Below are 26,546 nucleotides of genomic sequence, written 5' to 3' on the forward strand. Positions count from 1 at the left end.
ATCATGTAGTTCCAACCCCCTGCCTGGCAGGGCCACCAAACATACACCTTTACTAGATCAGGTTGCCCATGGCCCCGTCCAACCTGGTCTTGAACACCTCCAAGGACAGGGCATCCACAACCTCCCTGGGCAGAAAGTAATTATATAATTATGAGTATAATAATCCAGCTGAAAATAATAATAATAATTATATATATATATATATATGATACAAAACAGTTGACAAAGTGGCAGTGCAAATTCTTGCACACTGGCAGCACGAATAATCAAATCACTTGTATGTATGGGTATGTATTGATTGCATGGTGCGTAACTCCTTCCAGCCAATAAAACACCAGCAGTTCGCGTGCTTAAGAACAAGATATAAAGGATGGAAATGATTTTTAAACACTAATAAAGATGAAGACTTTGTAACATTTCTGATGTTTCTCTCCTACGCTGCCATGGTTTCAGTGTTAACATGTACAAGTGATAACGTAGCAGAATGGCAAATTAATTCACGGCTTGCTGACGTTTGTGACAGATCGAACACTCTGCAGTTTTTAAATTATCCTCGTATGCCCCCCTCCTATTGTAATACAATATCCAGTGATGCAGTGGCACCGGTCAGTAACAGAGGAACGCTGCAATGAACAGAGAGTTACTTTTAGTACCGCTATGGGAAATGTGTACCTTCAACACTTACGTGGACTTGCCCTGAAGAGAGCTGCCTTGGATAGCCACTCAGTGGCCACTACAAGCTATTGCATTAACATGACAATTACTTGCACCTGCATTTACTTGTATTCTTTGTATGAGAGAAGTGCTTGCCTAGAGCCAAGGACTTTCCAGCAAGGAGCTGGGTGTTCACAAGACACTAGAGAGAGACACAACCAGGACAGCTGGCCCAGACTGGCCAAAGGGATGCCATATGGTATCATGCCTAGAAGGAGGAAGGGGGGATATTTGAAGAGATGGCATTTGTCTTTCCTGTTATGTGTGCTGAACCCCGCTTTCCTGGGCATGGCTGAACCTCTACCTGCTGATGGGAAGTAACAAACAGACTCCTTGTTGTGCTTTGCTTGTGTGCAGATTTTACTTGACCAAGTGGGCTGTCTTTACGTCAACTCATGAGCTCTCACACTTTTACCTTTCTGGTTCTCTCCCACATCTTACCTGGGGAACATGAGCAAATGGCTGCGTTCTGAACTGCCTGCTGGGGTACAAGTTGGTATATCTTGATTAAAAAGTACATATGGGGCAGTTTTGATTGCTTTCAGTAGGACTGGTAAATACTATACTATAATTCATAAGCATTTCTTGTTTTTTACTTCCTTTCTTCACCATTCCTGTCTTCATCATTAAACATCTTAATTGTAGTTGTTTAAATCAAATAGTTAGGGTACCAAATGCAACTCAATGGCTGAAGCAAGAAATGTGCAAATATATGACTTTCTACAAGCATCTGCTAGAACCCTGCTGACACATTAAACACACATACATAGCATGCCATGTAGTTAATATATGTAATTAAATAACCAGCCTAAATACTGTTTCCATTGTATTGGAGAACAAAAGTGTACAACAGCAAACACGGTAACAACTTGATAATAGTCCAAATCAAATGTCTGAAAGCCAAGAATGAAATCAAAACATAAGTGCATGTAAATGTCAGTGCCTTGCAGACTGCTCAACTCTACAATTATACAGATAAATATAAACCCATTAGGCAAAATCCTTAGTCTACTGGTTAGATTGCTTTATCACTAAATGGAAGCAAATTAACTACAAAACTACAGATAACTGTTTACCGTCATACAAACTAACATCAGTAGAATATAATTCCCAAAGAGTTTTGTAAAATGATGTCTTCAGTGTTGCCCTGTATTTGCGTGAATCTAGAGTACAAGGAAAAACACTTGGAAGAAAAAGCCCATTAATATTCTCTGTCATCTACCCATCCCTGTTCTGGAATCAATGGTTATAAACCGTTGCCGTTTATGTAGGATAAACATAGAAAACACACATTTCTTTATAGAACAGGCTGTGGAAACTAGAATAGACTTTACATTTGTTTATCAAATGGAATGGTGGAAAAGCCAACACCTAAACTGAAGTCCACAGTTTGATGCTCAGCAATCCATGTTGTATGGATAAAGGGATTTTGCAGACAGCTACATGCCACTGCAGCAGTAGGAAGGCTGACAGTGTTTGAAAGCACTGTGTGTGCCTGTCCAGGAGAGCAAGAAGACAGAGAATCCAAAGAAAGCTGTCAGGACTAGCTTTAGGATCGTGGCCAGGATGAACTCTTCTGGTCTATGGCTAACTGAAAGAGACTAGGTAGTATGAATAAAGCAACTGTCTTTGCTTAGTTTCTCCTCTGTCCAAGGAGATGTACCTTTGCATATTCTTTGTAAATCACAAGGACTACACTAAAGTAATACCCTACTCCATTCTCTGCTTCTTCTATTGGAAAGCAACTGACAAGATTCCAATACTGACCACTTACTCAGGTCAAGGAAAAGCTACATTCTTGATTTATAATTCCACATTCAGTGGTATTCTGGGTGTGCAAGCTGGATAGGATGGATGGAAACAAGAAGAGGACTGACTAATTTTGCAAGGCATGCAATTTGGGAGGTGGAGGGAAATGACTTTGTTAAAATCATGCAGCAGGTCCTTACTCAGCAAAGCCTTTATGCACCTGTTTAATGCTAAACACACGTGAAAGTCTCACAGGAGAGTCCTTCTCCCTTTCTTTCTGTTTCTGCTTTCACTTCTTGTCTCCAGTCTACACTGGACCCAAGGAAAGGCAGTGGGAGATCATGTGCCAGGCTGATGTCACTTGGGGATAAAGCACATGCAGCCAGGCAGCACGTAGGAGTCCTCAAGGACCAAGCAGTGCTTTATGCAGATGGAAATGTAAGCAAGTTCAAGCTATGAATTTTAGCAGGGCAATAGTGAGTATATGAGAGCTGATTTTTTCAGAGGATTAAAGCTTGGCCAAATATGGGTTAAGTAAGAGTAGGACAGTAAGACAAAAAGTCTTGTCTGTGACAGCAAGGCATTGACCCATGTGCCCTGCAGAATAAATGTCCCAGCATTTGACACTGAAATAGCTGTAAGAATCTTCTCCTTGAAGATAGAATATGGCTTTCTTCCACAAGATAAATTGCTGAAATTGAACTCAGTGCTAAGAAATTGTAGAATAGATTTATATTGGAACGTGCCAGAGAATGTTCATCATAGATATATGATGTGTGCCTGTACACATACATACAGTACATACTGACACACATACAGTGCTACTACATCACTGAAGATTACATGAACAGAAATATCCCCTAATAATTAAATGTGCTGGTAGTAAAACTAAGAAAACAGAGTTGGGCATTTGAAGGATGTTAAAAATGTGCAAAATAAATGTTCAAAGTAGTGAAATGTTGTGTGAAGTTGACTGGGTAGCTGCTATTTACAATTGTGATTACATGCTGTTACCATGGAAACATGGGGTGGAAAATAAAGGACCAGTGTAGCTTCATCTTGAAGCAACTCTGCCTGGGAGGAAAGCAAAAGCTGGTATTCCTCCATAGCACAATAACTGCCTCTCCTAAAGAATGAGCAGTATGGTTTATCAGACTTTTAGATACTGTGCAAAGTTTTGAAACTCCAAGCAAATGAAGGTAAGGATAGAATGACAGATCTATGGGTCATTAGGAATCCTATCACAGCACAGTTTATTCTTTTTCCTATGCTATTTACTGCAGTGGTAAGTACTGAACATTTTCTAAGTCTGCTTCAAGTTATTTGTGTCACTTCCAAGCATACAGTCTGCTAAGTCAGCTGGGAGCTGAGCTTCACTCGTCCCACTAAGCCCTGCATTCAAAGGACAGCAGCAGGCCAAGAGCTGCTGCCATGTTCTTACCAATCCTTTAACCATTAAACCTCTGTATGTTGACTGAATTTACTATGAAATGGAGGGCATTAAGCACAGTGACAATAAGTCATGCACACAGATACAGACAATATGCCATTCACGGCTCTCTGTATTGCCTTGACCTTCAGAGCCCTGCATTTGCTCATAGAGACAATGCTTGCCATTGGAGATGTATTATTTTATGCTGCTTAATGACTACATAAAGCTCTTCCAAACTCCATTAGGTCTGATATTCTTTCTATCATCCCTTTTCCCTCAATTAATGCAAACCTTAGAGGAAAAACAGGCCACAGCTTTGACACATCCCTGATAGATTTCAGTTTGGTTTGAAACTAAATAGAAGGAAAAAACTAATACTTCAGAGTATCCTGAGCAATCTTACTTTCTGGAAGTACCCAGAAGATGCCAGATACACCCTATCTACACAACCTCTGGATACCTGACCTAGTAGTACAAGTCTGATTAGCTGTGTGGAATTTCCCCTGCATTTTCCTCCCACCCCAGCTGACTGACCTCAGCATCACCCTTTTTTTTCTCTCTTTCTCTTTTTCTCTGCCAACACAGAAAGCTGCAGCAGCCGTGCTTAAGAACAAATAAAACAAAACCCTTGTGGCAGACACAGCGGCTGCAGCCACCCCGTTCCTGGTTCACTGCTTCAATCCATTGCCTGTTCCCGGAGCCGTGTGACCGAAGCCAGCTGCACTCACAGCCCTGTGCCCACAGCTGCAACCCCCAGCACCAGCTGGCTGCCTCCGGGCTGCAGCAGCACAAGGACTGACAGACACTGAGGGTCCTGGACAGACAGTGGGTGCTGCTGGTAGAGATGTGGCTGTGAGCAGCACTGAGAGAAGTGCTGAAGTGGATGCAGGTCTTAAAGTGAACGGAAATCTGAAAACAGAACAGTTACCCACATAGACAAACACTTTCAAACATGGCAGTGGCAAGTAGAAGTGCACATCAGTAGAATGCATAGCCTCCGAGGGTTATATTTCCACAGGTTTTCCAGTTACATAGGTGGTGTCAGGGATTTCTGGAGTATTACTGGCTTGTACCAACTGTATCTCACTTTAGGACGGCTCCTGAGAGTGAGAGCCTTTCTCTGGAAAAGGCTTCTCTGCCAAGGCAGACTTTGTTACATTTGATCTATTCTTCTGCAAAATTGACTTTTTAAAAGAATCAGTAATGTATTCTGAGCTGCAATAACCATCATCTGCAGACACACTGCTTTCATAGCACTTAACGCATGTGACAAGAGTGCTAGAAGATGTAAATCTAAAGAGCATTCTCCTTGGCTGTCCCCAGCCCCTTGAAAGCTCTGCTTATTCCCTGCTAAACTGAGTGTGCTCAGTGGGCTGCTGACATGAAAATAATCAGCCACTGTATTCCGTGTGTATCTCACTCTTTACCAGTCATCTCAGCTGAGCTGGCAGAGATGACCCCAGCAGTGAGGGTTGTTTCTGCGGCTTCATGGTGTAAAGAGTGACACTGGGAACTAGACATCTTGCCCTTCCCTAGCTGGCAGTCTTTGGACACAAGGACAAAATTGGCCTCCAATTTCAGCTTGGCATCCTTTTTGCCTCCACTTTGTGTGAAAGCAAAGAGTTCCCTGGAACGCTGGAGGTTTTGATTAGGGTAAGTGCATGGGAGTAAACTGGAAATGATCCATTTGCAAAACCTGACATCTGTGCTGTATTTCTGCTGTGCTCACAATTAAATGAAGAACGGACACGTTTTATTCCTCCACAAGTGATATATAAAATACATCAGACAAGCCCGTAGGTAAATTGTTGGGGATACTTTTTTCTGTCTGATAAGAAAAGAGCATCGCTGTTGTAAGGTGGAACGATACAAAGATGATAACAGATATTCAAAAGGTTACTTATAAGGAAAAACTCACCAATATGAGCACCTTCACTGGGAAATACTGAGGCAACCTCCACCAGGGAGCAATCTCCAAGTGACATACTGCCTTAGTGGTGGTCAGCCCTTAAATGAGGTCTAGAGGAGGTGGAGTCAATCTCCACCCCTTCCGGGAGCACAGCTGAATTACTCTCACCTGTGCTCCCACAGCTGACCCATCACTTGCCTCAGCTGATTAATCAGAGGTTCAGGCTGTGATTACCAATTTCCCATACAGCTGTTGATCACCTAACTTGAAGCTCTTCCTGCCAGCATCTGCTCATGACATCAAAGCAGAGACTGGAGGTGTGAGCATTATGGCACACAGAGGTTTTTAACCAGACCAGCATTATTTAGGCAGAGCCCAGTGTTGTTGCAGGGCAGTGCAATACATAAGTACTACATCATTCCATGTCCTTCTGTCTCCTCCAAGTAAACAGCTGACAGAGCTCTATGCATACTTTGGAGACATGCCTATTCCTAAGCAATGCAATCACTTGAGGTGAGCTACAGCAAAAGTTACAGACAGTACTCAGATAAGCTGAAGCCATTATTATTGTTACTACTTTTACTATTATTATTATTTTGATTCAAGGTGAATGAGCAAACCCCTGCACTCTGTGCTTCTTCAGTCATCTAGATCATCACCTAGATCTGGATTTCTCTTTCTACTTGGTTGTACTTCTTACATAGCTGAATTAGGAGCAGGATTTCTCTAAGGTTTATGTTCATTCAGTGGAGTGCCCTCAGATAGTGTCTGGAATTTGAGGTCTGTGGAAGCAGTGCCTGGAGAGGCCCTCCTGTCTTCCAGATATGATAGAGGGAATCTAGAGTGACTACATCAGTGGCCTAAACAAAGTATCTGAAATCAAATGGGATGAACTGCTAACACAGAAGTATCAGCAAAAGGCCTCAGAAAGCGAAGAAGGAAGACATTCCTTCTTAGGAGCATGTTCCTTGGGTTATAAAACTGATTCCTGACTGCTTCTTTGGACACTTACTATGTTGGCAAATCTGGGCCTCTAGCTATAAATGGGGGTAGCCCAGGGAAGCTTCCATGAAGTTGCCGTGCATCATAACTTGGTTGTTTTTATTTAAGCACTGTCAGAAGGATGATACTACATTACAGTGGCTCAATGGCTGATAGAGTGGCATCGCACCCTAAAGTGACTTTTCAGAAATAAACGCTCTCCAGATCAATAATTACCTTCATAGACTCATCAGTTTTGGAGAACTACAGCCTTCAAAGAAGGACAAGTTAACTAGGAGTTACCCATTATATCAGTGCAACAAAACAACCAATTAGAATACTTTTCTGCAATCCAAGAACCTCAAAACCTACTTGAGGGCTTTCAGGTTCTTCCATGCCAGGACTTTTATTTAGAGGTAGAATATTCTCATTGTAAAGCTTGGTATGGTTAGAAACACCAGGCTACAGGAGCCAGTCATTGCTGAACATGAGAAGAGAGGATTTATTCTTCTTGCACTGTCCTCATGGTTTGACTCATCACAGGTGCTTATCAATAGGAATAACGTCAGGGAAGTCAGTGTCTGACTGATTTGGGATTATTAGATCTTCAGCTGTGTTAATTCTGAGGGAAAATTAACTCTCTTGATATGCCTGGAACTTAAGTGCTCATTCAGAATGTACTTTCTCTCTTCCTTCTATCACAGCAGGCCTGGCTGAGACCAAAACCCACTGCAAACCCTGGTACTACACAAAACACAGCAGGAAGAATTCATGTCCCACAGATGTTTTTCTGGAGGTCTTCAGCTTTTTCAGAATCTAGAATGACACTTCAGGAAATAATGCTTGCAAAAATTGCCTCGAGCCATGTCTTTGGCTGAATTAACTTATTTGCAGGCATAGATATTTACTGAATGTTATTGCACAGTTGCAAGCCCGACAGTGTGCCCTGAAATACAGGCACAGGTGGCAATAAAACTACAGTGAAACTGCAATCCATGAAATCACTCTGTTTGTTGTTCTTGAGTGGTTTTGAAAAACAGCATTCTGCTTTGCAGCCAACTTATCAACCTCTCCAAAATAAGCAAATAGCACTTAAACTAGTGAGTCGGTTTCAGAGATAGGCTGTATTAACCCTTTTTCTTACCATGTCTTTTAAATGATAAGTAACTGAGAGAGGGCTGCCTCTGTCTGCAGTCAGAGTGCGCAGAGATGCCTGAGCCTCTGTCATTATCACAATACAAATAACAGCAGAACTTCCAGTTTCTGCTTGCTGCTAGATCATGAGTCAAGTCAAGCCAAGACATTTTAATGTCAGCTCTGAAGCCTGTTTCATACAGATGAGGTTTGCAGCAGTTGATCCACACACACTGATATAATCAGGGGCATATTGACTCCATGCCTGGGGTCTGATTGTTCCTATCATGCTTTCTGCTAAGTACATAGGAATTGTCACATAGTTGTCTCTTAGATTCCTGTATATGAAAAGGATATAAAATATGGAGGATCCTCTAGATTTGTCAGTTACTGCACAGATAACTGCTGTCTGTAGCATTTCTCACTACCTTCTAATTAGGGGCTGTCTCTTCTGCTGCTGGCTCAACATGCATATAATAAAGGGGAAATGCCTTCTGTGCTTGAAATAACCGCACAGTTTTCACTCTGCAACAAGCAAACTCTTCCAGACCTGACAGAGGAAGGAAATAAAAAGAAGTAACAATTTGCTTATAAGTATTTGCTATAAGTTGGATGCTGATGCCATGTGCTGCACTTTCTGTTCTCCTTGCAGCCTATGAGACTAAAACGTTCTGCTTCAGGATCCGTGTCTGATGTTCAACCCCATTACACTGCAGATGGCCTCCATGGTCCAGTCCTAAATCACAGTGTTATATAGGAGGGGAAAATTTTGACACAGCAGTTTTGCTGTTGTAAAACAGTATTTGATATTCAGGACTGTGTGTGAGAATGAAGCTGTGGAAATAAAACACTGTCAGTCAAGTAGCTCTACCCTCAGCCAGAGATCCTGTTACTTAATCAAAGGGCATGAAAAGGCTTCTGGGAGAGATGCATCTATTGGCGTTTGCTGCTATTAAAAGCAGCAGTCAAGCACGAGCGCTTCCTACGCATTTCAGTGCAGTTATTACATACCACAATGGCTCCCGAGAAACAGCCACTAATAGTTTGTGACAACGTGCTCTGACTCCTGGGAGAGAAGGTAAAACAGTGTAGGGCCTCATGCAACACCTTCAGAAGACAGGATGATCTCCACTGAGCAGGCTGGGCCTTGCATGGCGTGCTCTCACAACCTCTCCCTCTTCCTTCAAGATACCTTCCTGCAGACTGAGAGCTTTAGTGTAAATCTTCTCCCTTAGCACTGTCTTTAGGTGCTAATATAACGGTGCAGTCAGTGCCATGTGAAGGTGGGAGTCAGAGATCAGGTACTTCAGAGGAGACTTCTCATTGATGCTGCCAGGCCCAAACAGTCATTAGTGGCACAAAGTGTGGTAGAACAAAGTGGCACAAGTTGTTTTCTCTGCAGGAGCTTGTCTGCATGTCACAAAGGCCTCGTCCCACCCCTGACAATCATCTGCTTTTCAAAACTGCCGACAAATAAAAATGAAATCCCAAGCCCCGTTGCTGCCAAACAGGCTGTGTCACTGACAGTGGAACGGCCTTCTGGTGCTGTGGCCTGCAGGGCTGGCTGACTGCACACAGGCTTTCCCCTTTCTGTTTGTTTTTGATCAGATCGAAACAACAGAAGCTGACAATGACATCCCAGGGGTTCACCCAGAAAATTCCTCAGCTTCTGGCTGGACTTTTGTTTGTCTGCTGCTCCCAGAGTGCTCAGCAGCCTGCTGCCTGCAGGGCTGCAATGGCCTCACACCATGAAGCTGCTGACAGCATCTCATTTGGACGCATTTACAACTCTCCCTACTGTTTCCTCTGGATCAAGTGCCTAAAGAGCTCATTGTACTGAGCCACAACCACAGGTCTGAGGGTGAGAGGACATATGGCTTCATTTGTAGGTCACACAGGTGAGCAGGCCTCTCATTCTCCCCAGCAGTGTGCCAGAGAGGCACTGTCCTGCTTAAGAACAAGTCTTATTTTCAAAAGCAAGTTAGACTTTTCTCAGCTCTGAAGCCTCAGCCCCATAGGTTTTCCTAAGATAAGAGGTATGTAAGTTGTTGAACTGCTCCAAAATTGCTAATTCTTATGTCAGCACAGCAGATTGTTGCTCACATCACCATTAGCAAAACACAGTACACCATGGAAATGAGAGCTGTGAAGACAAGAGGCACAAGCCGTGCCTGCATTTGTTCACCTTTAACGAGGATGCGTGAACACTGCAGAGATTCAAGCCGGTATGTTGTGGGCACTCAAAACTGAACGTGTGTTGGAGAGATGAACAAGGCTGTGTTATGACAAAGAATGAGCTCGATGGGGCATAGCAACGGGCACGGGAACGGACCTGGGCATGGCAACGGACCTGGGCATGGCAACGGACCCGGGCCCTGCCAGCTCACCCACCCCCCGGCCAGGCCGCGTCCGTGCAGCCGTGTGTCGCGGCCCAGCCGGGGCGGCGCGGCGGGCTGACGTCAGGGCGGGGCTGGCACTGCCCGCCGGCGGAGCGGGGCCGCAGCGGGAGCGGATCGGCATAGGCGGCAGGTAGGGACGGCCGAGGGGCGCTGAGTGCGGGGTCCCGGCCCGGCCGTGCGGAGCTGCGGGGCCTGAGGCTGCCGGGTGCGCGGCGGGAGGCGGGACTATCCGGCGAGGGGCGCGGGGCTGCGGTGTGCGGCCCAACCCGCAGCGCCGGCCGGCCCCGAGATGGTGCTGAACGGAGCCGCGCGGCTCTCGGTAGGAACGGGCGCTGGGTGCGGAGTCGGGAAGTTCCTGACTTGTTTGGTTTTAAAGGGGAGCATCAGTCGGGTGAGGCGGTGTGTCTGCAGCTGGTGCTGCGGGATGGCGGTGGCAGCCGATCCGCCTCCGCTGCAGTGTGACGGCTGCACCCGCAGCAATGGCGAGCTGCACTTCGCTGGATCCGGAGCTGGCTTTTCCCGTCAGCCAGCAAAAGGACGACTGGAATAAGTGGTGGGATATTCCATGCTGTGTTCTGTGTGAGGGAGGAAAAGGAGCAGCAGGGAGCGGCCCCCACACCTTTGCTGTGTTTGCTCTTGTGCTCCATGAAGGGCGTTTCTGCCTTTAGGCTTCAGCCACCAGCAAACTTCTGAGGTGGGTGATACAAAGCCCTGACTTATCTGTGTTTAATTCCCGCTTCCCGTGCTGGTCACACGGAGCTTCACAAGCAGATACTGTGCAGCTGATGCTTATCTCCCACAGCTCTGTTCTAGCTCTGGAAACACTCTTCTAGACACAGAGTGGGCTGATTGTAACACTGTGTTGGACTCCACGTACATGCTTGCACTTAAAAAGGATCAGACAAGGATATCAGATTGTTCTTTCACCTCCTACTTAGGTGCAGACAGACTGCTCTGTGTCACTCATTGTCATCTATTTGGAGCAGAAGTTTGGGGCACTGAGGTTCTGTGCAGGGAGAACACAGTTCACGTATTTGAGATTGCACACAGGGTGCAGTACAGCTACAGAGGCCTCTTTGGTTCTGGAGCCCTACGTGGGAGATGGCCTGCAATGTGAGACTTAGCTTGTTGGATGCTCTGTGATCTTCAGGTTGCCAGGAGAGAGGTTTTCTTCATAGAATCATAGAATCACAGAATGGCCTGGGTTGCAGAGGACCACAATGCTCATTTCAACCCCCTGCTGTGTGCAGGGTCACCAACCAGCAGCCCAGGCTGCCCAGAGCCACATCCAGCCTGGCCTTGAATGCCTGCAGGGATGGGGCATCCACAGCCTCCTTGGGCAACCTGTTCCAGTGCGTTGCCACCCTCTGGGTGAAAAGCTTCCTCTTCTTCTTAACCAGGCCATTTTGAGCTTCATTTAAAAGCTGAGGAGAAATGAGAGTGTCACTTTATGGGCTTAACTTTTACTTACTTAAAATTCATTTGGGAGGGAGCTGGTGACAATTTGGGTGGCATACAAGTCATAAAAGCAGCTTTCTCCTTCCTGTTCAAGGTTAAACTCTTTCAGCTTTTGTTATGGCTGGACTTTGAGTCAACGAATGAAAAACAAAAAATAGAAGGGGAAGCACAGAAAAAGGGAGGGAGAGTGTTGCAGGATAAAGGGATCACATCTGTGTCAAGGAAACAATTTGTAAAGCAGCCAGCAGTGAGTCAGGGTCGCAGGTCTGTCTCCTCCCTATTTTGCAACAGTGTCACTTGTTAACTTGTGCTTTCCCCTTTTTAACTGATGTGTCTCTGACAGTCACATCAGATTACACGCCTGTTCCACTTGCTAGGGTCTGGGATACTAGTTGGGCCTTAGTGAGGATCTTCAGGTGAGATCTGTCTTCTCTATCTGAAATACAAGCGGAGTGCACTGTGACATTCTAACTTGACGTGCCTCTTTCTAATGTAGTGCTGTGAAATACTGATGTCTGCTTCCTCTCCTTCCTCTTCTGTCCACCAGATTAAGCAACAATGGCATTTGTGAAGAGTGGCTGGCTGCTCCGGCAAAGTAAGTCATGGGGCTCTAACCTCCTTTTCTCTCCACTGTGTCTAACTCCATCAAAAAGCTTTACAGCATCTCAGTCATTCCCAGGTGTTATTTCTTAAACAGGTCTCTACATCTGTGGGTTGTTGTCCTTGCTTTTTGACTGTAAGGCACTTCACAAAAGGACCTATCATGACAGCATTTCTGTGTTACCTTTGGGTGTACTAGTGAGAAACAGCATATGTCACATCTGAGCTGTCTGAGTGTCCTGCTTCAGATGCTGCTCTGTAATTAGTGTTATGTAAGAGGAGACTTGGAAACTTTGCCTGACACCTTACATTAAAGTCTTCAGGTAGTCATGCCCTCTGCTTCTTCTTGCAGAGGGATAGAATTAAAGCACTGGGTTATGCCCTTAAAATACACTCCATTGCAACTTGGAGTAGTAAATGAAATAGGGAAACCAATTTTGTAATGTTCTAAAGCAGTGGTAGGACAAGATCTTGCCTGGAGCCTGAGAATGCTTTTGTCCTCTGGGGCAATTGGGAAAGATATCTTGGTTTTATTAACTTTAAGACACAAATACCTTCTAACATATGCCTTCATAAGCGACCGTTTGATTTTAAAGGCACTATTTTGCGGCGCTGGAAGAAGAACTGGTTTGACCTGTGGTCTGATGGCCGTTTAATATTCTATGACGATCAGAATCGCCATGATATAGAAGATAAAATCCACATGCGAATCCATTGCATCAACCTCAGAGTGGGGAATGAATGTCGAGGTAATAGTCACTGTTACCTTTGAAATTTGTGCATTGAGAGATTTCTTTTTGAACATCAGTGCCTGCCCAGCACACCACCGATAGCACTACTTGCCTACAAACAAGCCTACAAAGTGTGCAGCTTTATTGTTCTTAAAGGAAAAAAAAAACAAGCCACAAGAACTCTCCAACTATTACATTCCCTTACGTATGTTTGTGGAGTGATATCACCATGTGACAGATTAGGTTAGTGCTTGGTACTTCCTTTTACAACTCAATGAGGACAGTATACCTTATATGCAGGTGGCAGGCTTGCATGAGAGACCAGGATGTTTGCAGTAGGCTTGTGTGTTTGATCATGGAGTGTTACTGATGAAATTACAGTGCTGGCTGGAGGGAGAGATGGGATACAAAATGGTGAACCTTAGCAGATTTTTCTCAAGCGTTACAAAGTTCAGCTCTGGAATTTATTAGTACTCCATTTGATGTGCATCAGTGCCCAACATAAGTGTTGGGCAATACTTACAGCTAGGTACAGGTTGGTTCAGCTGTAAGACAGTTGCATTTATTGAGCTAGTTCAAAGCCAGTTACCTTCAGGATGTATTCTAAAGAGAGCAGGTTACTATAAGTTGTTTTGATGTCATGGAAAGCAGCTACAATTGGCCACAGTTTATTTTGTCAGGAGTTTTGCATAAGCTGTCGCCCTTCTTGTAAATGGGACAGTGAAATTCTGGTTGTAAATTCTTCTTATCTCTTCTTTTTCCCCAACTCAGATTTCCAGCCTCCGGAGGGAAAGCAGAGAGACTGTTTACTGCAGATTGTCTGTCGGGATGGAAAGACCATCAACCTCTGTGCAGAAAGTGCAGATGACTGTTTGTAAGTCTACCTAATAATGTTATTTTTTGCTACTTTTTCTTCTTTTATCTTTTTTTTTTTTTTTTTTTTTCCCTCTCCTTACTGTTCTTCCTTCAGTTTTTCAGGGATATATTTCAAGAACATTTTAAAGCAGGATTTCAGCTACAAAAAAGACGGCTCTTCCATGAGTTGTTTAACTCACATAGATGCAGTTCTTGCAAACTAACTGCAAGTTTAGTCACTGGAAACACTGGGGGATGAGAGGAGTAAAAGCATCTTAGTAATATGGCTAATGCAAAACATTCTGAATAGGTTTTATTTGCACTTCTCTCCTCCTTGAAGTAGCCCATGACCCTGCGTAGCCCAAGGAATTCCCAGTCATTAAATAGAATAGTACTTCAGTACTGTGACCTTGGCTGTGTTTAGGTGGATAACATCTATCACCAGTGTTTGCCAAGTATTCATAGTTATAGGGCACGCTGTCAGCCATACAGCATGGGAGTATCTGCAGGGAGTGCGTGTGCCTTCTGTTCAAGCTGCACAGATGCAACTCTTCAGGAAGGAGATACAAGTTTTCTGATGCATCTCTTCCTATTATTTTGTCCTAAGCATGGCTTTGTATCACTTGCCTGTTGGACTTGCAGCAAAGGCCTTCACATGTCTTCCTTATCAGGGTCCTTTTCTTGTTCCTTCTTACTCCATCTCAGCTCTGCTAAGGAAATAATTATTTTTCAGTCTTGGTGTAACACTTTGATGCATTCATTTTACAGTATCATTAGGCTTTGACACATGGTGCATCTGAAATTCTGCTCCTGCATTACCTGGAGTTCCTAACATAGTTTTCTTCATAGTACTATAATGAATAAGAGGCATTCATTTTTATCTGTGTTCCACTAAACGTTTTTTGTTTTTTTGTCAGGGCATGGAAAATTGCTCTTCAGGATGCCAGGACAAATGCAGTAAGTGCATTACTTTATACTGAAAACCTCTACTAGAAGGTTATGAAGATGATTAAAGCTTATATGCTGGGGGAGGAGTGATCCTGTGGATCACCTGCATGTCATCCATGCAGCCAAAGTGAGGCAAATACGGACTGAGTGATTTCTGAGAGTAATTTCTCTGAGTGAGAATAAGTGGGAAGCTGGTCTGTATAGGAAGTGTGCGCTGAGGCTTTATGCAAAAAGTAAATCTGTAACCAGTGAAAATGGACTTTCTTTTCCTTCTATTTGTGGTCTACCAAGTGCTAAAGGAAGCTTACTATCAGTATACTACACTTTTGACCTAAAAAGGAAGATGTTTTTAATGTAGATCCATTATAGAGCAGGATGGCTCTTGGTAGAAAGCAAGAGGTACCTGGAATGAAGCGTAGGTATGCCAAGGAGTACGTTACCTCTGCTTCAGCATGCTAGCTGTGTTTAGCAAAGAGTTCAGAAACCAGAAGAATTTCTCTGAGTCATAGAGCTCACCAGAAGTGGTATCTTCTGGGAGCTGTAAAGATCTTCTTCCTCCAGACTGCCTTCCAGAATGCTTTTTAGCCCTTTAGCCCTTAGATGAATAGATTGAACCAGCCTGAGATGTTTCAGTGGGAAAATGCAGTATTTTGAAGAAGCTTGTTTCAGTGTTTGATGGGTCACATTAAAATTGCCTCTTCACTGACACATCTGTCATATGATATAATTTAGATGCCCAAAGCAAACACATGTCATTGCAAAACTATTCTGGACTCAATTGCCAGTGTACAGCTACACTATGTGTGTTATTTTGTTAAATGAGAAGTTAAGGAGTATTCCTCATGCAGAGGACACAGTACTCATAATCTGTCTGCTCTGGCTTTAGTGTATTTATCTTGTTGTATGTGAGACAGTGACTCCTGATTTCAGGAGCCTTTGTTTTTCATCCACCTGATACTATGCCAGGTGACATTAAAAACCTGCCAGTGCCTCAGCTTCTTCAGCCAAGGCAGACCCTGGCCACTGAAAGTAGGGCAGACAGCTGTCTGCACAAGATATATATGAAATCAGTACTTTCCAGAGCTATTACAGCTCTCCAACTGGACTTGAGCTTGGTCAGGAAATTGGCTTTGAGTCCATTTGCTGGTGCTTGATACAGCTTTCAAAAACACAAAGCTTCTAGTAGTGCCTCATAACTTCACTGGAATAACCAGATGATCATCCTAGCTTTGAGAACTATGTCACTTAAAGACATTTGCAGGCTTATGTCCTATGCCTGTATAGAGTTTCCTGCAGCAAAACAGAATACATTTACTGCTGAGAATTGAGCACTCATAGAGCTTCATCTCAGGCATTAGAAATACCTGCCTCTTAATATAGTGCTTTTAACAATGTGTTTCAAACAATTCTTAGAATTTCTACCACAAGTTTCCTTTAGGATATGTCCATAAAACACCATCAAAAGTCCTTCTGTAGTCCAGTTAGAAGAGCTGATAGGAACATTATCTGTTGATCTCTGCTTTCTTAACATGCAGCAGATCTAAATGTTCTCTTGGTGTCATTAAGTTTTAAACCCCTTCCTCCTCTAATTGGCTGTCTGCACAAAAAGGTGTTGTCTGCTATCTTTCCATGGCATTCAGGGCTACATTGGATCTGACGTGATGTATGATGAGACAGCGATTTCCTCAGCCCCTCCTCCCTATACAGCTTATGCTACACCATCACCTGAGGTAAGAGTTGCAGTTGGGAAGCATTAATATAAGAGAGGTAGTAGAAGGAAGCATCCTTCAAGCACCCAAACTGTACTCCCAAAGTGCTGTGTTTCATAGACACATCCAGCTTTAAGGTTTGTACAGATGGACAGTGGGAATGAGGCACTAACAGAACATTTTCACTCCTATTTGAATGGATCTCCTTTGAAAGGGATCTCTCCTTAGAGAGAGGGAAGGAGTTATTTGGTTAATCTTGAGGAGTCTTGGCCATGCAGACCATTGTGTGAGCGCTGAAAGGGTGTAAAATCAGGAGTTTTTAAAATAGAATTTAATGACTGGAGCTGTCACTTTGAACACATACAGATTTTGTTGTATACAGGATGTCATAGCAACAAAGTAGCTCCTGGGTACACAGTTGTTCTGAGCTGGAGGAGGAACAGAATGAGGGCTGAAGCAGTATGCATTGCTTTTTTCTGATGTTCTGACTTGTGCAGTGATGCACAAAAGTGCAGTTTGGAATGGTACTGCTTGTTGCACCATGCGTGCTCTGCTGCAGCCCCTTACTGCTAAGAACTAGATATGGTTACTGAGAGAGGTGTTAGGGCTAGTACTGGGCTGTGGCTCAGCCTGACAGGCCAGGCCCTGCCTCTGATACTCACCACTCAGGAAGGGTGGGAAGTGATTGCTGCTTAAGAGCATTTCTTCTTTGAGCAGCTGTTCTGAATCCTTTCAAGGGACTAGTCTAGGTCAGTGCAGAGAGGATATTTTACTGAACCTTGAACTGCATTAGAAATGAGGGAGAATTGAACAAAGTGCATAATTGGAAACATGACAGAGGATACTTTTGTAATGGACATTTTGGATATTTTTTAATTTCACCAGGTCTATGGCTATGGCTATGGTCAGTACCATGGTGCATATCCCACTGTGGGTCCTCAAGTCTTCTATGCCTCCAATGGACAAGTCTATGATGTTCCCTACCAGTATCCATACCACGGTAATTACTATCAACCATATTCTCCATGTTGGAGAAACCTGAGTAATTGACATTGGGGGTTGGGCTCAGATTTTCAAGTTCCTTTACCATTTGCCACTCCTGCACAACAGTGATTGATAGAAACTGAGCTCAGTGAAATTTATATTAAGTGATCTAATGCCCCACATGTGATTCCAATGGATGTAAATTACCTTACAAACTCTTTTCAAAGCACACAGAACTCTTTAACTGCAATAGTCAGCACATTTTGTAAGGAAACATAAGAAAGGTAGAGCAAGATGAACTCAGTACTCTGCTGAGCGAGATGGAAATTTTGATTCAGCTGTTACTTATTTCATCTGTGGCTTAATTTTTCCCAACACTTATGCCCAGTTATGACCCCAGAATAAAATGAAAAAGTTCCAAAGGTAGCTTTGCTCTCAAAGCATTTTCTATTTGCTGGGATTGCTGTAAATGAGTATATTTAGCCTTGCAAAGTCTTCTGTAGCTCTCAGTCTCAACAAAAGAGGAAGGAGACAAAGGTTTATGGTATGCTGTTAGCTTAGTTACCTCACTATAGGTTTATCTTTGCATAGTGAACCACAGACCTGCAGAATCAGGGCTTAGCCTAACATGGATAATTTACTAGAAGTCTGTATGCTCTGGCTCTATAAACAAGAATCTCTATGTAGGGATTTTGTAACCATTTGACAGGTTACTTCATTTGCCTTTTCCATTTACTTTCTTTCTTTGTGACAAGAAAGGTGCACCAGCTGAAAGATTGTAAATCTTTCCTCATCTAAGTTAGTAAAGACCTAAGGAACAAATGATAACCTTTGATAAGACTAGGAGTCCTGTTGGGTTCCTGTAATTTTTCTACAATTATGGAGGCTGAATCCAAAGCAGAGATGTTATCTATGATTTTGTGATTCTATGTATCCCACGTTTCTAGCTGACATCATCACAGTGTTCCAACAGAAGCAAGAGACAGAAGGAATGGACATGTTTTGAAATCCAAATGCATGGTATTATGATCTACCTTTCTTTTACCCACCTTCTAACAATCTCTTCCTGCCTAGGACCATATGGCCAACCCCCTGCAAACCACGTCATCATTCGAGAGCGTTACCGTGACAGTGATGGAGATCTTGCACTGGGCATGCTTGCTGGAGCAGCAACTGGAATGGCTCTGGGATCATTATTCTGGGTCTTCTAGACTATTCATTCCTTATCTTTGTAGTTCCAAAAACCTTTCTCTGTGTGCAATAATATTTTGGCAATGTTGTTTACTGTTAAACTTTCAAAAATGCAATAGTTACTTTCTAGTAGTGACATCTTAATAACTGATTCTTAACTGTCCAAAGGAGAGTTTATAAGGCACCAGTTAGTGGTTGGAAAAGGCATGTGCTGCTCTTTGACTCTTTTCTGACATAGTAGGTTCTATGGAGATAAGGATCAATATGAGCACCTGAGTAGCCTGGTCACAGTCAGCAGTAACCTTGTGAACAGACTGTTAACATAAACACCAGTGGAAAGAACATTGTTGGGGTTCTTTGGGGGGTCTAAAATCCAGTCCAAATAGGTTTATAGGAGACCTGAATTAGCATATATATACTACTGGTTTCTAAACATCCCCTGGACAAACATACAGCTCAGCAGAAACTCCTTGGCATTAGGCAGTCTGCCATGCTTAAGGACTTTTAGTTTTTAAGCTTGTCTGCAGACGGTGATGCATTTCCTTAGATAGAATCCTCTGCCTGTCTCTCACGCCGTCTAAGCAGAGTTGTCTGAGCACGTACGAAGCGAATGGCTGAGAAGCAGCAGTCATCTTTTCTTCTTCTCCCAGAAATGGGAATGACCAGTGGCAAAGAAGACCAATATTTATTGTTCCAGCTCCTCTAATGAGGGGAAAATACTGGATCTTTACCATCGCAAGGGAACCTCCTGTTCTGTAGAAGTCAGACTCCTCAGACGCTGTAAGCAGCTGCACTGCAGAGGAAGAGGCCGTTGTTTGGTATCTGTGCTCTTAATGACTGCTGCTGCTCTGCAGAGTCTGCAGGAGAACTAGCTTGAACAACTTTGTCAGAACCCCCTGCATGCAGTATTAGCCCAAAGGGAAGAGATGCAAACAGCACAAGCAGACCTTGCAGACCGGAACTTTGAAATCAGCTGCCTTGCTGTGGCCGGGGTAGCGTTTGTCTATTCTCAGCCTTCAAGTTGTCATCATCCAGGTTCATTACCTGCACCAGGTTCAAGTGCAGCTGAGACTGGGTTTGTTCCATGCACACTTCCCTATAACAGACTGCTTCTTCCTTTTCATGAATTAGGGAAAACACTCCAGGGAACCTGGCTGGCTCTGCTTTTATGACTGGTTCCTTACACAATGTGCTCCTGCAAGCTGCTGTGCTATGGACTGTAACCCAGAGGGCAGCTGCTGTGTGTGCTGTGGCCTGGTTCATTATCCTGTTGTAATCCATGCTGAGCTGTGCTTGGCAGAGGAAAGAAAGCTGAAAGGAAACGCACGTGGCTTCCTTAATCAGGTAAAAGAGGCAGGGTGCCCAAGATGAGTTCTTTATAGTAAGAGGTCTTATTTTTATACTTCCACTTCCAGCTTCCTGTAATGATCCTGTTTTAACATGTTAAGGCTTCTTTATATGCTTTCATTCAGGAGATTCATTCCTTTGAGGTTCAGAGGCTTTCAGGTGTGTTACGAAAGATGAAAATAAATGAAAATATGCACCCACATAAATTCAGATCAAGCTCTGACCTTTTTCATTTCATTCCAAAGCTGTTGTGGCTGTATCCTACATATTAAAGCAATAGAGGTCTTGGACAGGAATGTGGATGGCAGCCAGGAGGAAGCATTAAATTCTCCTGACTCTTAGGGCCATCTCCAACAAACTGAGATAATGGGAAGGAAAAAGACTTAATGTTTTCTTGGCTGCATTACTAAAAGTGATCCTAATGTAAACTTTCAAGGAGCTTTGGCTTGCAGCCATATATCAATGTCCATGCTTGTCCTTCCAGAGATTAATGAGAGGTGCATATGTTCTGCCAATGGCGTGCATTAAAAGGACTTCAATTGCGGCAGGTTCAAAAAGGACGAAAGCAGAAGTTTCCTATTGATAGGCGTAAAAGGAAAGAAGAGTGCTCTACTTAAGTTCTCACAGAGGCCTGGGATCTTTGAGCTCAGGAGGTGGCGACTGCCTCAAACTTTAGCAAAGAAACATTTCTACAGTTCTTAAGCCTTGAGATAATTGATTATGTGTCTACACCGCTGTTGTGCTGCCGTATAACTAGACGCAGAATGCTCCCATCTCCTCCTCCTGTGCTATTTAGCTTGTTAGAGGGGAAGAAATTAAAACAATTGAACGTAATTCTGATTCCTTTCGAATTCCACAGTGATTGTTAAAGAATAGCACTAAGTGAATCAGCTGCTAAGGTCAGAGGGTTATTTTTCCTTTTGTTTTTGAGAAAAAACACAGCAGGAGAACACATATATTGTGTTTTCAAGAACTAACTGTATGCAAGAGCCCAGCTTCTTCAAGTGAAGCATTAAATATATTGGTCTGGAGAAGAAGCTCGGGTGAAACCTTATTGCTCCCTACAACTCCTGACAGGAGGCTGTGGTGAAGTAGAGCTCAGCACCAGGCACATACTTTCCCAGCTGGGGCCTAATGCCTCTTTCAACCATGGGAACCCCACCTCCACTGCTGTGTTAAGAGCAATGCAGGCCGTTAGTTAAGGATGACAAAAGCTATTCCACAGCAGCAAGAATACACTCCTGTTCTCCTCAGATGTGTCTGTCTTTTCCTCCTCATGATATGACTAAGATACATGTATATATCATGGAGGGCAGCGTGCAGGAAATGCTTCCCCCCCCCCTCCTCCCCCCATTCTAGATCATTCTTGTTTTTGCATACTACCATAAATGCTGCTTTTCCTCTGCATCCCTACTAATTTTTAGCAAAACATCACTAGCAATAAAATCCATATTTGAGCGTGTCTTTATGTCTGATTATTCTAATAGTTCTGTGGATGAGCACGTGTTTTGTTTCAGCTTACAGGATATTTCCATTGCAAGGTGGTCAGAAAATGCTGCCATGATTCATTCCGTGTCCCTCCAGCCTTTCCTGAGGGCCTGAGTGATGAAGGCCAGCAAAACAGTAGCAAAAAGCACTCGGGGAGCTGCAGCTGCTGGAGCTGAGCTCAGGCTGACGTACCTTTGCACTCACCGCTCAATAAGGATGATGTGGCAGCTGCACAACAGCAAAGTAACAGTGCTAACTCCGCTATACTGAGATTAGAATGAAGGCCTGTTTCTTTTGTAATGGAGTTGAAGGCTTTGCCTCAGAAATGCTTAATCTTGGCTATATGCAGAGCTGATCCAGATTTACCATTTGACACCATTATCAAATCAACAGATTTGTGCTGTTTAGGGTGGAAATAAGCAGCTTGAAGCACAGATGTTGCTGTGGGCAAAATGCTACTGGTTGCACTATTGACATTTTCTCTTTATAAATTGCTTTTAGTGGAGCTGGGCAAAATCAATACATTTCTGCAGGCAAAGACATGATGCGACCACAGTAAACCCACTACGTAAAGGCAGAATGGGAACTAAACTTGTGTTTGTGCAGAAGTGGGAGCTGTTCTGCCATGTTTGTGGGACTGGAAGGTTCCATCATGCTGTCAGCACCTATGAGCTAGAAACAAGAGGTTGGAACAACAGACTGACATTAACATGCTTGTTTGGAGGCTTCTGATTACCATAGGCTTTATCTCATCAGCTTTCAGAGCGTCCAATGCATCTCCAAAAGACTCACCAGGCAAATAAACCCTCCCAGTGTAACTGATAGCAGCATTGCAAGATATGAGCTATGGGGAAAAAAGGGACAGACTTTAGCAGGGTTTGTGGTGATGGAACAAGGGGAAATGGCTTCAAGCTTAAAGAAGGGAAATTTAGGTTGGATATAAGGAAGAAGTCTTTCACAGTGAGGGTGGTGAGGCACTGGCACAGGTTGCCCAGAGATGTGGTTGATGCTCCATCCCTGGAGACTTTCATACCAGGCTGATCAGGCCCTGGGCAACCTGATCCAGCTGTGGTGTCCCTGTGCATTGCAGGAGAGTTGGACTACATGGCCTTTAAAGGTCCCTTCCAGCTCTAAGGATCCTATGATTCTGCCTGCGTTAACAGCCGAAGATGCATTTGATGCTGAGCTGACACGCAGTGAGGCTGATCCAAGCGATACCTAAATCTGACCGAACGCGGTGGAGCGCAGACACTCACACCGCCTGCACGCAGCGGCCGCCAGAGGGCGCTGTGCCACCGGCCATGGCGGAGCAACGGGGCCCCGCTGCTCCCAGCGTCCCACCGAGGCCAGAATAACCCGCTTCCATCAATCAATAGCTGTATTTCTACCTGCTTTAAAACCACTTGTTTCAGTTGTCACTGTTCCAAACAGCTTCTTTTCCCTCATCGATATCTCTGGCAGCGGTGCAGATAAGCTATCAGTGGAACTAATTGCTGTTCAAGCTCTGTGCCTATGAGCACTCAGACCAGGTGATGTGTTGTTCCACTCTGAGCGCAATAGAAAAGCCTGAAATAAATTCGACCCAGGCAAAAATGCAAACACGTACCGGGGTGGCTGTATGTCAATTTGGTTGAACAAACATTTCTGATGTTTTCTTTGTCCACAGCACAAAAAATATATCCAGAAATACTCACTTATTCCAGCTCTGTCAATAGCCTGGTCCAGGCAGTCAATGTGCTCTACTTTAGGCATGGAAACAGCTCTGTTGACTTGAATGGCACACACATACACACACATATCTTCAAGGTCTGGTGTCACCAGATAGGCCAACATTTCTATACAAAACAACACCTGGGAGCATTCTGAGGTGGATTTATCAATGCACGGTGCAAGAAAACAGGCCAAACTCTGAACCACTGTAAGCAGAGCAGTAATGAATGCGTGTCTCTGTCAGCTTGCACCCTAGTTTACTGTTAATGCAGTGGATGATATTCAAAGCTCTCCTGAGGACCTATTCTATGTTTTCAGGCAGAGGCTTTCAACGTTCCACCGACCATTTACAAGGAGGCAGAGCAATTTCTCTTCCTTCCCTGCACCAAAATATCAGAGCTCTATACAAAATAACAAAGATGGGCTTTTTGTGCTGTTTCTTATAGGAAAACTATTCATCTGACCAGCTCTCCTAGAAGTGTTACTCAGACATGCAGGTGTTTCAGATATGAACACACAACTCCCACCAGCTAAGCTTACTTTCCTATTATCCAGCAAGATTTCTGCCTGGCAGCTTAAGGAGATAACTGTAATACCTTGTGGCAAGCCCACAGGTATCACTTCACTCCCCCGCTGTCTCGTCTGCTGTCTCCACCTCACTTAACTCTGCTCTGTGTTGTGGGAGGCCAGGCAGCAGGCAGGGCTTCTCACAGGACACAAACAAAAGTCAGATAAGGAGCAATATATTAGTTTGATCAACTCCTAAAGCAAAGTAGAATGAAACCCTTCATCTCCTTCCTACATCTGATTTGCCTTTTTTTTTTTTCCCCTATGATATTCCTCTAATTAAGCAGCTGTTCTCAGGTGCAAGCCATTTGAACACAGCTTCATACCTCCGAGTTTGTGATATCTCATTTATCTCCAGAGCCACCTGCCGAGCACCCTGCCAAAGCTAACTCAGTACAGCATGGTGGGCAAGCGTGCAAGAACACTGCAACCCACTAAGCACTACAGCCAGGACCTCAACAGGTAAAACTACTGTCATCCTCCATCGTGGTCAGTACTGATCAGATCTCTATTTACATAAAGTAGCTCACTCTCCACACTAGTGAAACAGAAGCAGCCCCAGAGCTTGGTGGGGCTCATCTGAGCCACTTAGGACACAGTGAAATCAGGTACCCCCAGCTCTGCAGCTGTAATGCTGGCTCAGACACCCGGCACATGCTCTTTACAGTGGTTGGCAATCCTGCAAACTATTGCATACTTCTCTTTCTTGCCACCCTTCACTGTCTGCTGAGTTTCTCTTTACAGTGGAACCTTTCTTTCATATCCCATATGAAAAATTCTAGAACTAGGTCTTTACTGCAGCAGCATCCATACCTGAAATAGAAATCCACAGTCTTAAAAAATCAAGTATTTTTCATCATAAATTAAGATCCTTTCTCCAGGACTGCCTTATCATTAGTTCCTTTCACGACACCACCAAACAAGTGGTCTGCATCCACCAGTTGGTTTCATTCCCGTGGCAGCTTACTCTGGTATTACAGTAGGATATCATGAGCAGCACTAAGTACTTCACTTGATACAGAAGCGACTGCATGAATATGCAACCACAGTCTGCAAAGCTGCGATTACATCAACTGGTAAAACCAAGAAAGGAAACGGAGAGCAACACTTCACATTAAGTGAAACCAATTCCAGACCACATACCTGAAGCTAAGGAAAGTGACTGTTATATTTATGTTGTTCTATAACTAAGAGATTGAGCAAGTTCTTCCACTTTGCCCATCTGTTGGGCTCTATCATTTCAGAAAACAAGATCTACCCCATTGGGTGACCTCCAGGGCTTTAACCCACCCTTATATCCTATACAGTAGTTGTAAATATTGCTCAAACATAACCAGACAGTAGGGACCTTCAAATGCTGCTTTGCTACATCGATGTGAACTCAGTGCTGCTTTTCCAGGCGTGACTGTTCTGAGTGGGACAAGCAAGGTGAGCACCAGCATCCCCACAGCTGTAGCTTTGAGCCAGATTTTGCTTTTTCTATGGCTTTTCAAGACCACTGAATACGGGATTTTGATATGGAGGTTTTCAATCCTTCTCTTTGAAGATTATTTGAAGCAGAGGGATGGTTCAGAGAAAGAAACAGAAGCTTACATGCTCAGTTGGTTGCATGCCCAGAGCTGAAATTCCTGTGCACAGGCCAGCAAGTGTTTGCTGCTGTCAGCAAGCTTTCTGCAAATTGCTGTGCAGCTCGGCAGGAACAGCTTGGTGCTCAGATTTGCTGTCATGATCGTGCTAGCTCTTTCTAAGCTGGAACAGCATTTCAAAACAAAGCAGGAGTCCTGCTCTGCAAGCCCCGCTTCAGATACAGCAGGGGATGAGAGACTCCAAACACCACCAGGTAAGAATTTCTGAACATGAGGGCAATGCCCACCAATCAGCTCTGCTGTCCTGACAGTGTGACTGATCTACACCTGTTCTGGGATGGCTCTGCTGGATGAAGGAGACACGATGCTGGCAGGAAACAAGGCGTAGAGTCAGTGCTTCATGCAAGTGTGCCACTGAGCATTGGTAAAGGGCACCCAGAGCAGCTGAAGGCAGGCAGGGCATGTGCATGCCATACACGTTCTGTCATGGTAAGGGTATTCAGCTTGAGCCAGTCCTTATGAATACACATTATTTCCATTGCTTCTTCGGCTTCAGCAGGCACAGCTTTACCTCTCTATATGACAAATACATACTGGGCAGTGCTTTCTGTTACAAGTTTAGCTTGCTTGACTACCACGGGCATCAAGGCCACGACCAGGCATCCTGGGGCTGCCAGGGTGAGCACTGAACCGTGGGAGGTTTTAAGATGAGAGAGGTGGAGGTGGGAAGTGCCTCTAAAGGATGGTAAATCCACAATCGAAATCAGAGAATAAAGAGCCAAGCAAACAGGAGAGCAAGAACAAGGGGGGAACAGAGAACTGGACAGAAGCCTTCCGTGCTCTCAGAAACAAAAACCACCTCCCTGTTGTCAGCCAGACACAATGAGCAGCCGGGGAAATGAGTCAGTTTTCACTGCATGCAGCTGTGAAAAACTTTCTTGGGCTTTTCTGTGATCTCTCCCAGTTTCTCCATGCTGGAAACAATCTGACAATCTTCCTCAGCCTTTTATTTTTGTGCTTTCCACACACGTAACTCATTAAGAATAAAAAAAAT

At 44.1% G+C, this 26,546-nt stretch overlaps 1 protein-coding gene across 3 annotated transcripts; it reads left to right on the forward strand.

Moving 5' to 3' along the window:
- Positions 1 to 10,380: 10,380 nt before the first annotated feature.
- On the forward strand, positions 10,381 to 21,603 carry PLEKHB2 (pleckstrin homology domain containing B2). 3 transcript variants are annotated; one of them, XM_085513517.1, is made up of 8 exons: positions 10,381 to 11,012; positions 12,324 to 12,371; positions 12,973 to 13,125; positions 13,879 to 13,981; positions 14,880 to 14,919; positions 16,551 to 16,640; positions 17,505 to 17,619; positions 18,678 to 21,603. In XM_085513517.1, exons 2-8 carry the CDS (start codon positions 12,335 to 12,337, stop codon positions 18,812 to 18,814), a joined length of 675 nt encoding a protein of 224 aa, XP_085369643.1. In that variant the 5' UTR covers positions 10,381 to 11,012; positions 12,324 to 12,334; the 3' UTR covers positions 18,815 to 21,603. The 3 variants fall into 3 exon arrangements, with proteins under 3 accessions (XP_085369643.1, XP_015726443.2, XP_015726442.2); XM_015870957.3 differs by having other exon boundaries at positions 10,381 to 10,637; XM_015870956.3 differs by having other exon boundaries at positions 10,381 to 10,448.
- The last annotated feature ends 4,943 nt before the right edge of the window (positions 21,604 to 26,546 follow it).

This window comes from Coturnix japonica, chromosome 12 (assembly GCF_054131305.1).
Source record: "Coturnix japonica strain WE chromosome 12, WE-NBRP24, whole genome shotgun sequence".
Classification (NCBI taxonomy): domain Eukaryota; kingdom Metazoa; phylum Chordata; class Aves; order Galliformes; family Phasianidae; genus Coturnix; species Coturnix japonica.

Coding starts and splice junctions, on each gene's coding strand:
- PLEKHB2 (XM_085513517.1), top strand. CDS start 12,335: ATGGCATTTGTGAAGAGTGGCTGGCTGCTCCGGCAAA. Junction 12,372..12,972: donor TGGCTGGCTGCTCCGGCAAA/GTAAGTCATGGG, acceptor TTGATTTTAAAG/GCACTATTTTGCGGCGCTGG. Junction 13,126..13,878: donor AGTGGGGAATGAATGTCGAG/GTAATAGTCACT, acceptor TCCCCAACTCAG/ATTTCCAGCCTCCGGAGGGA.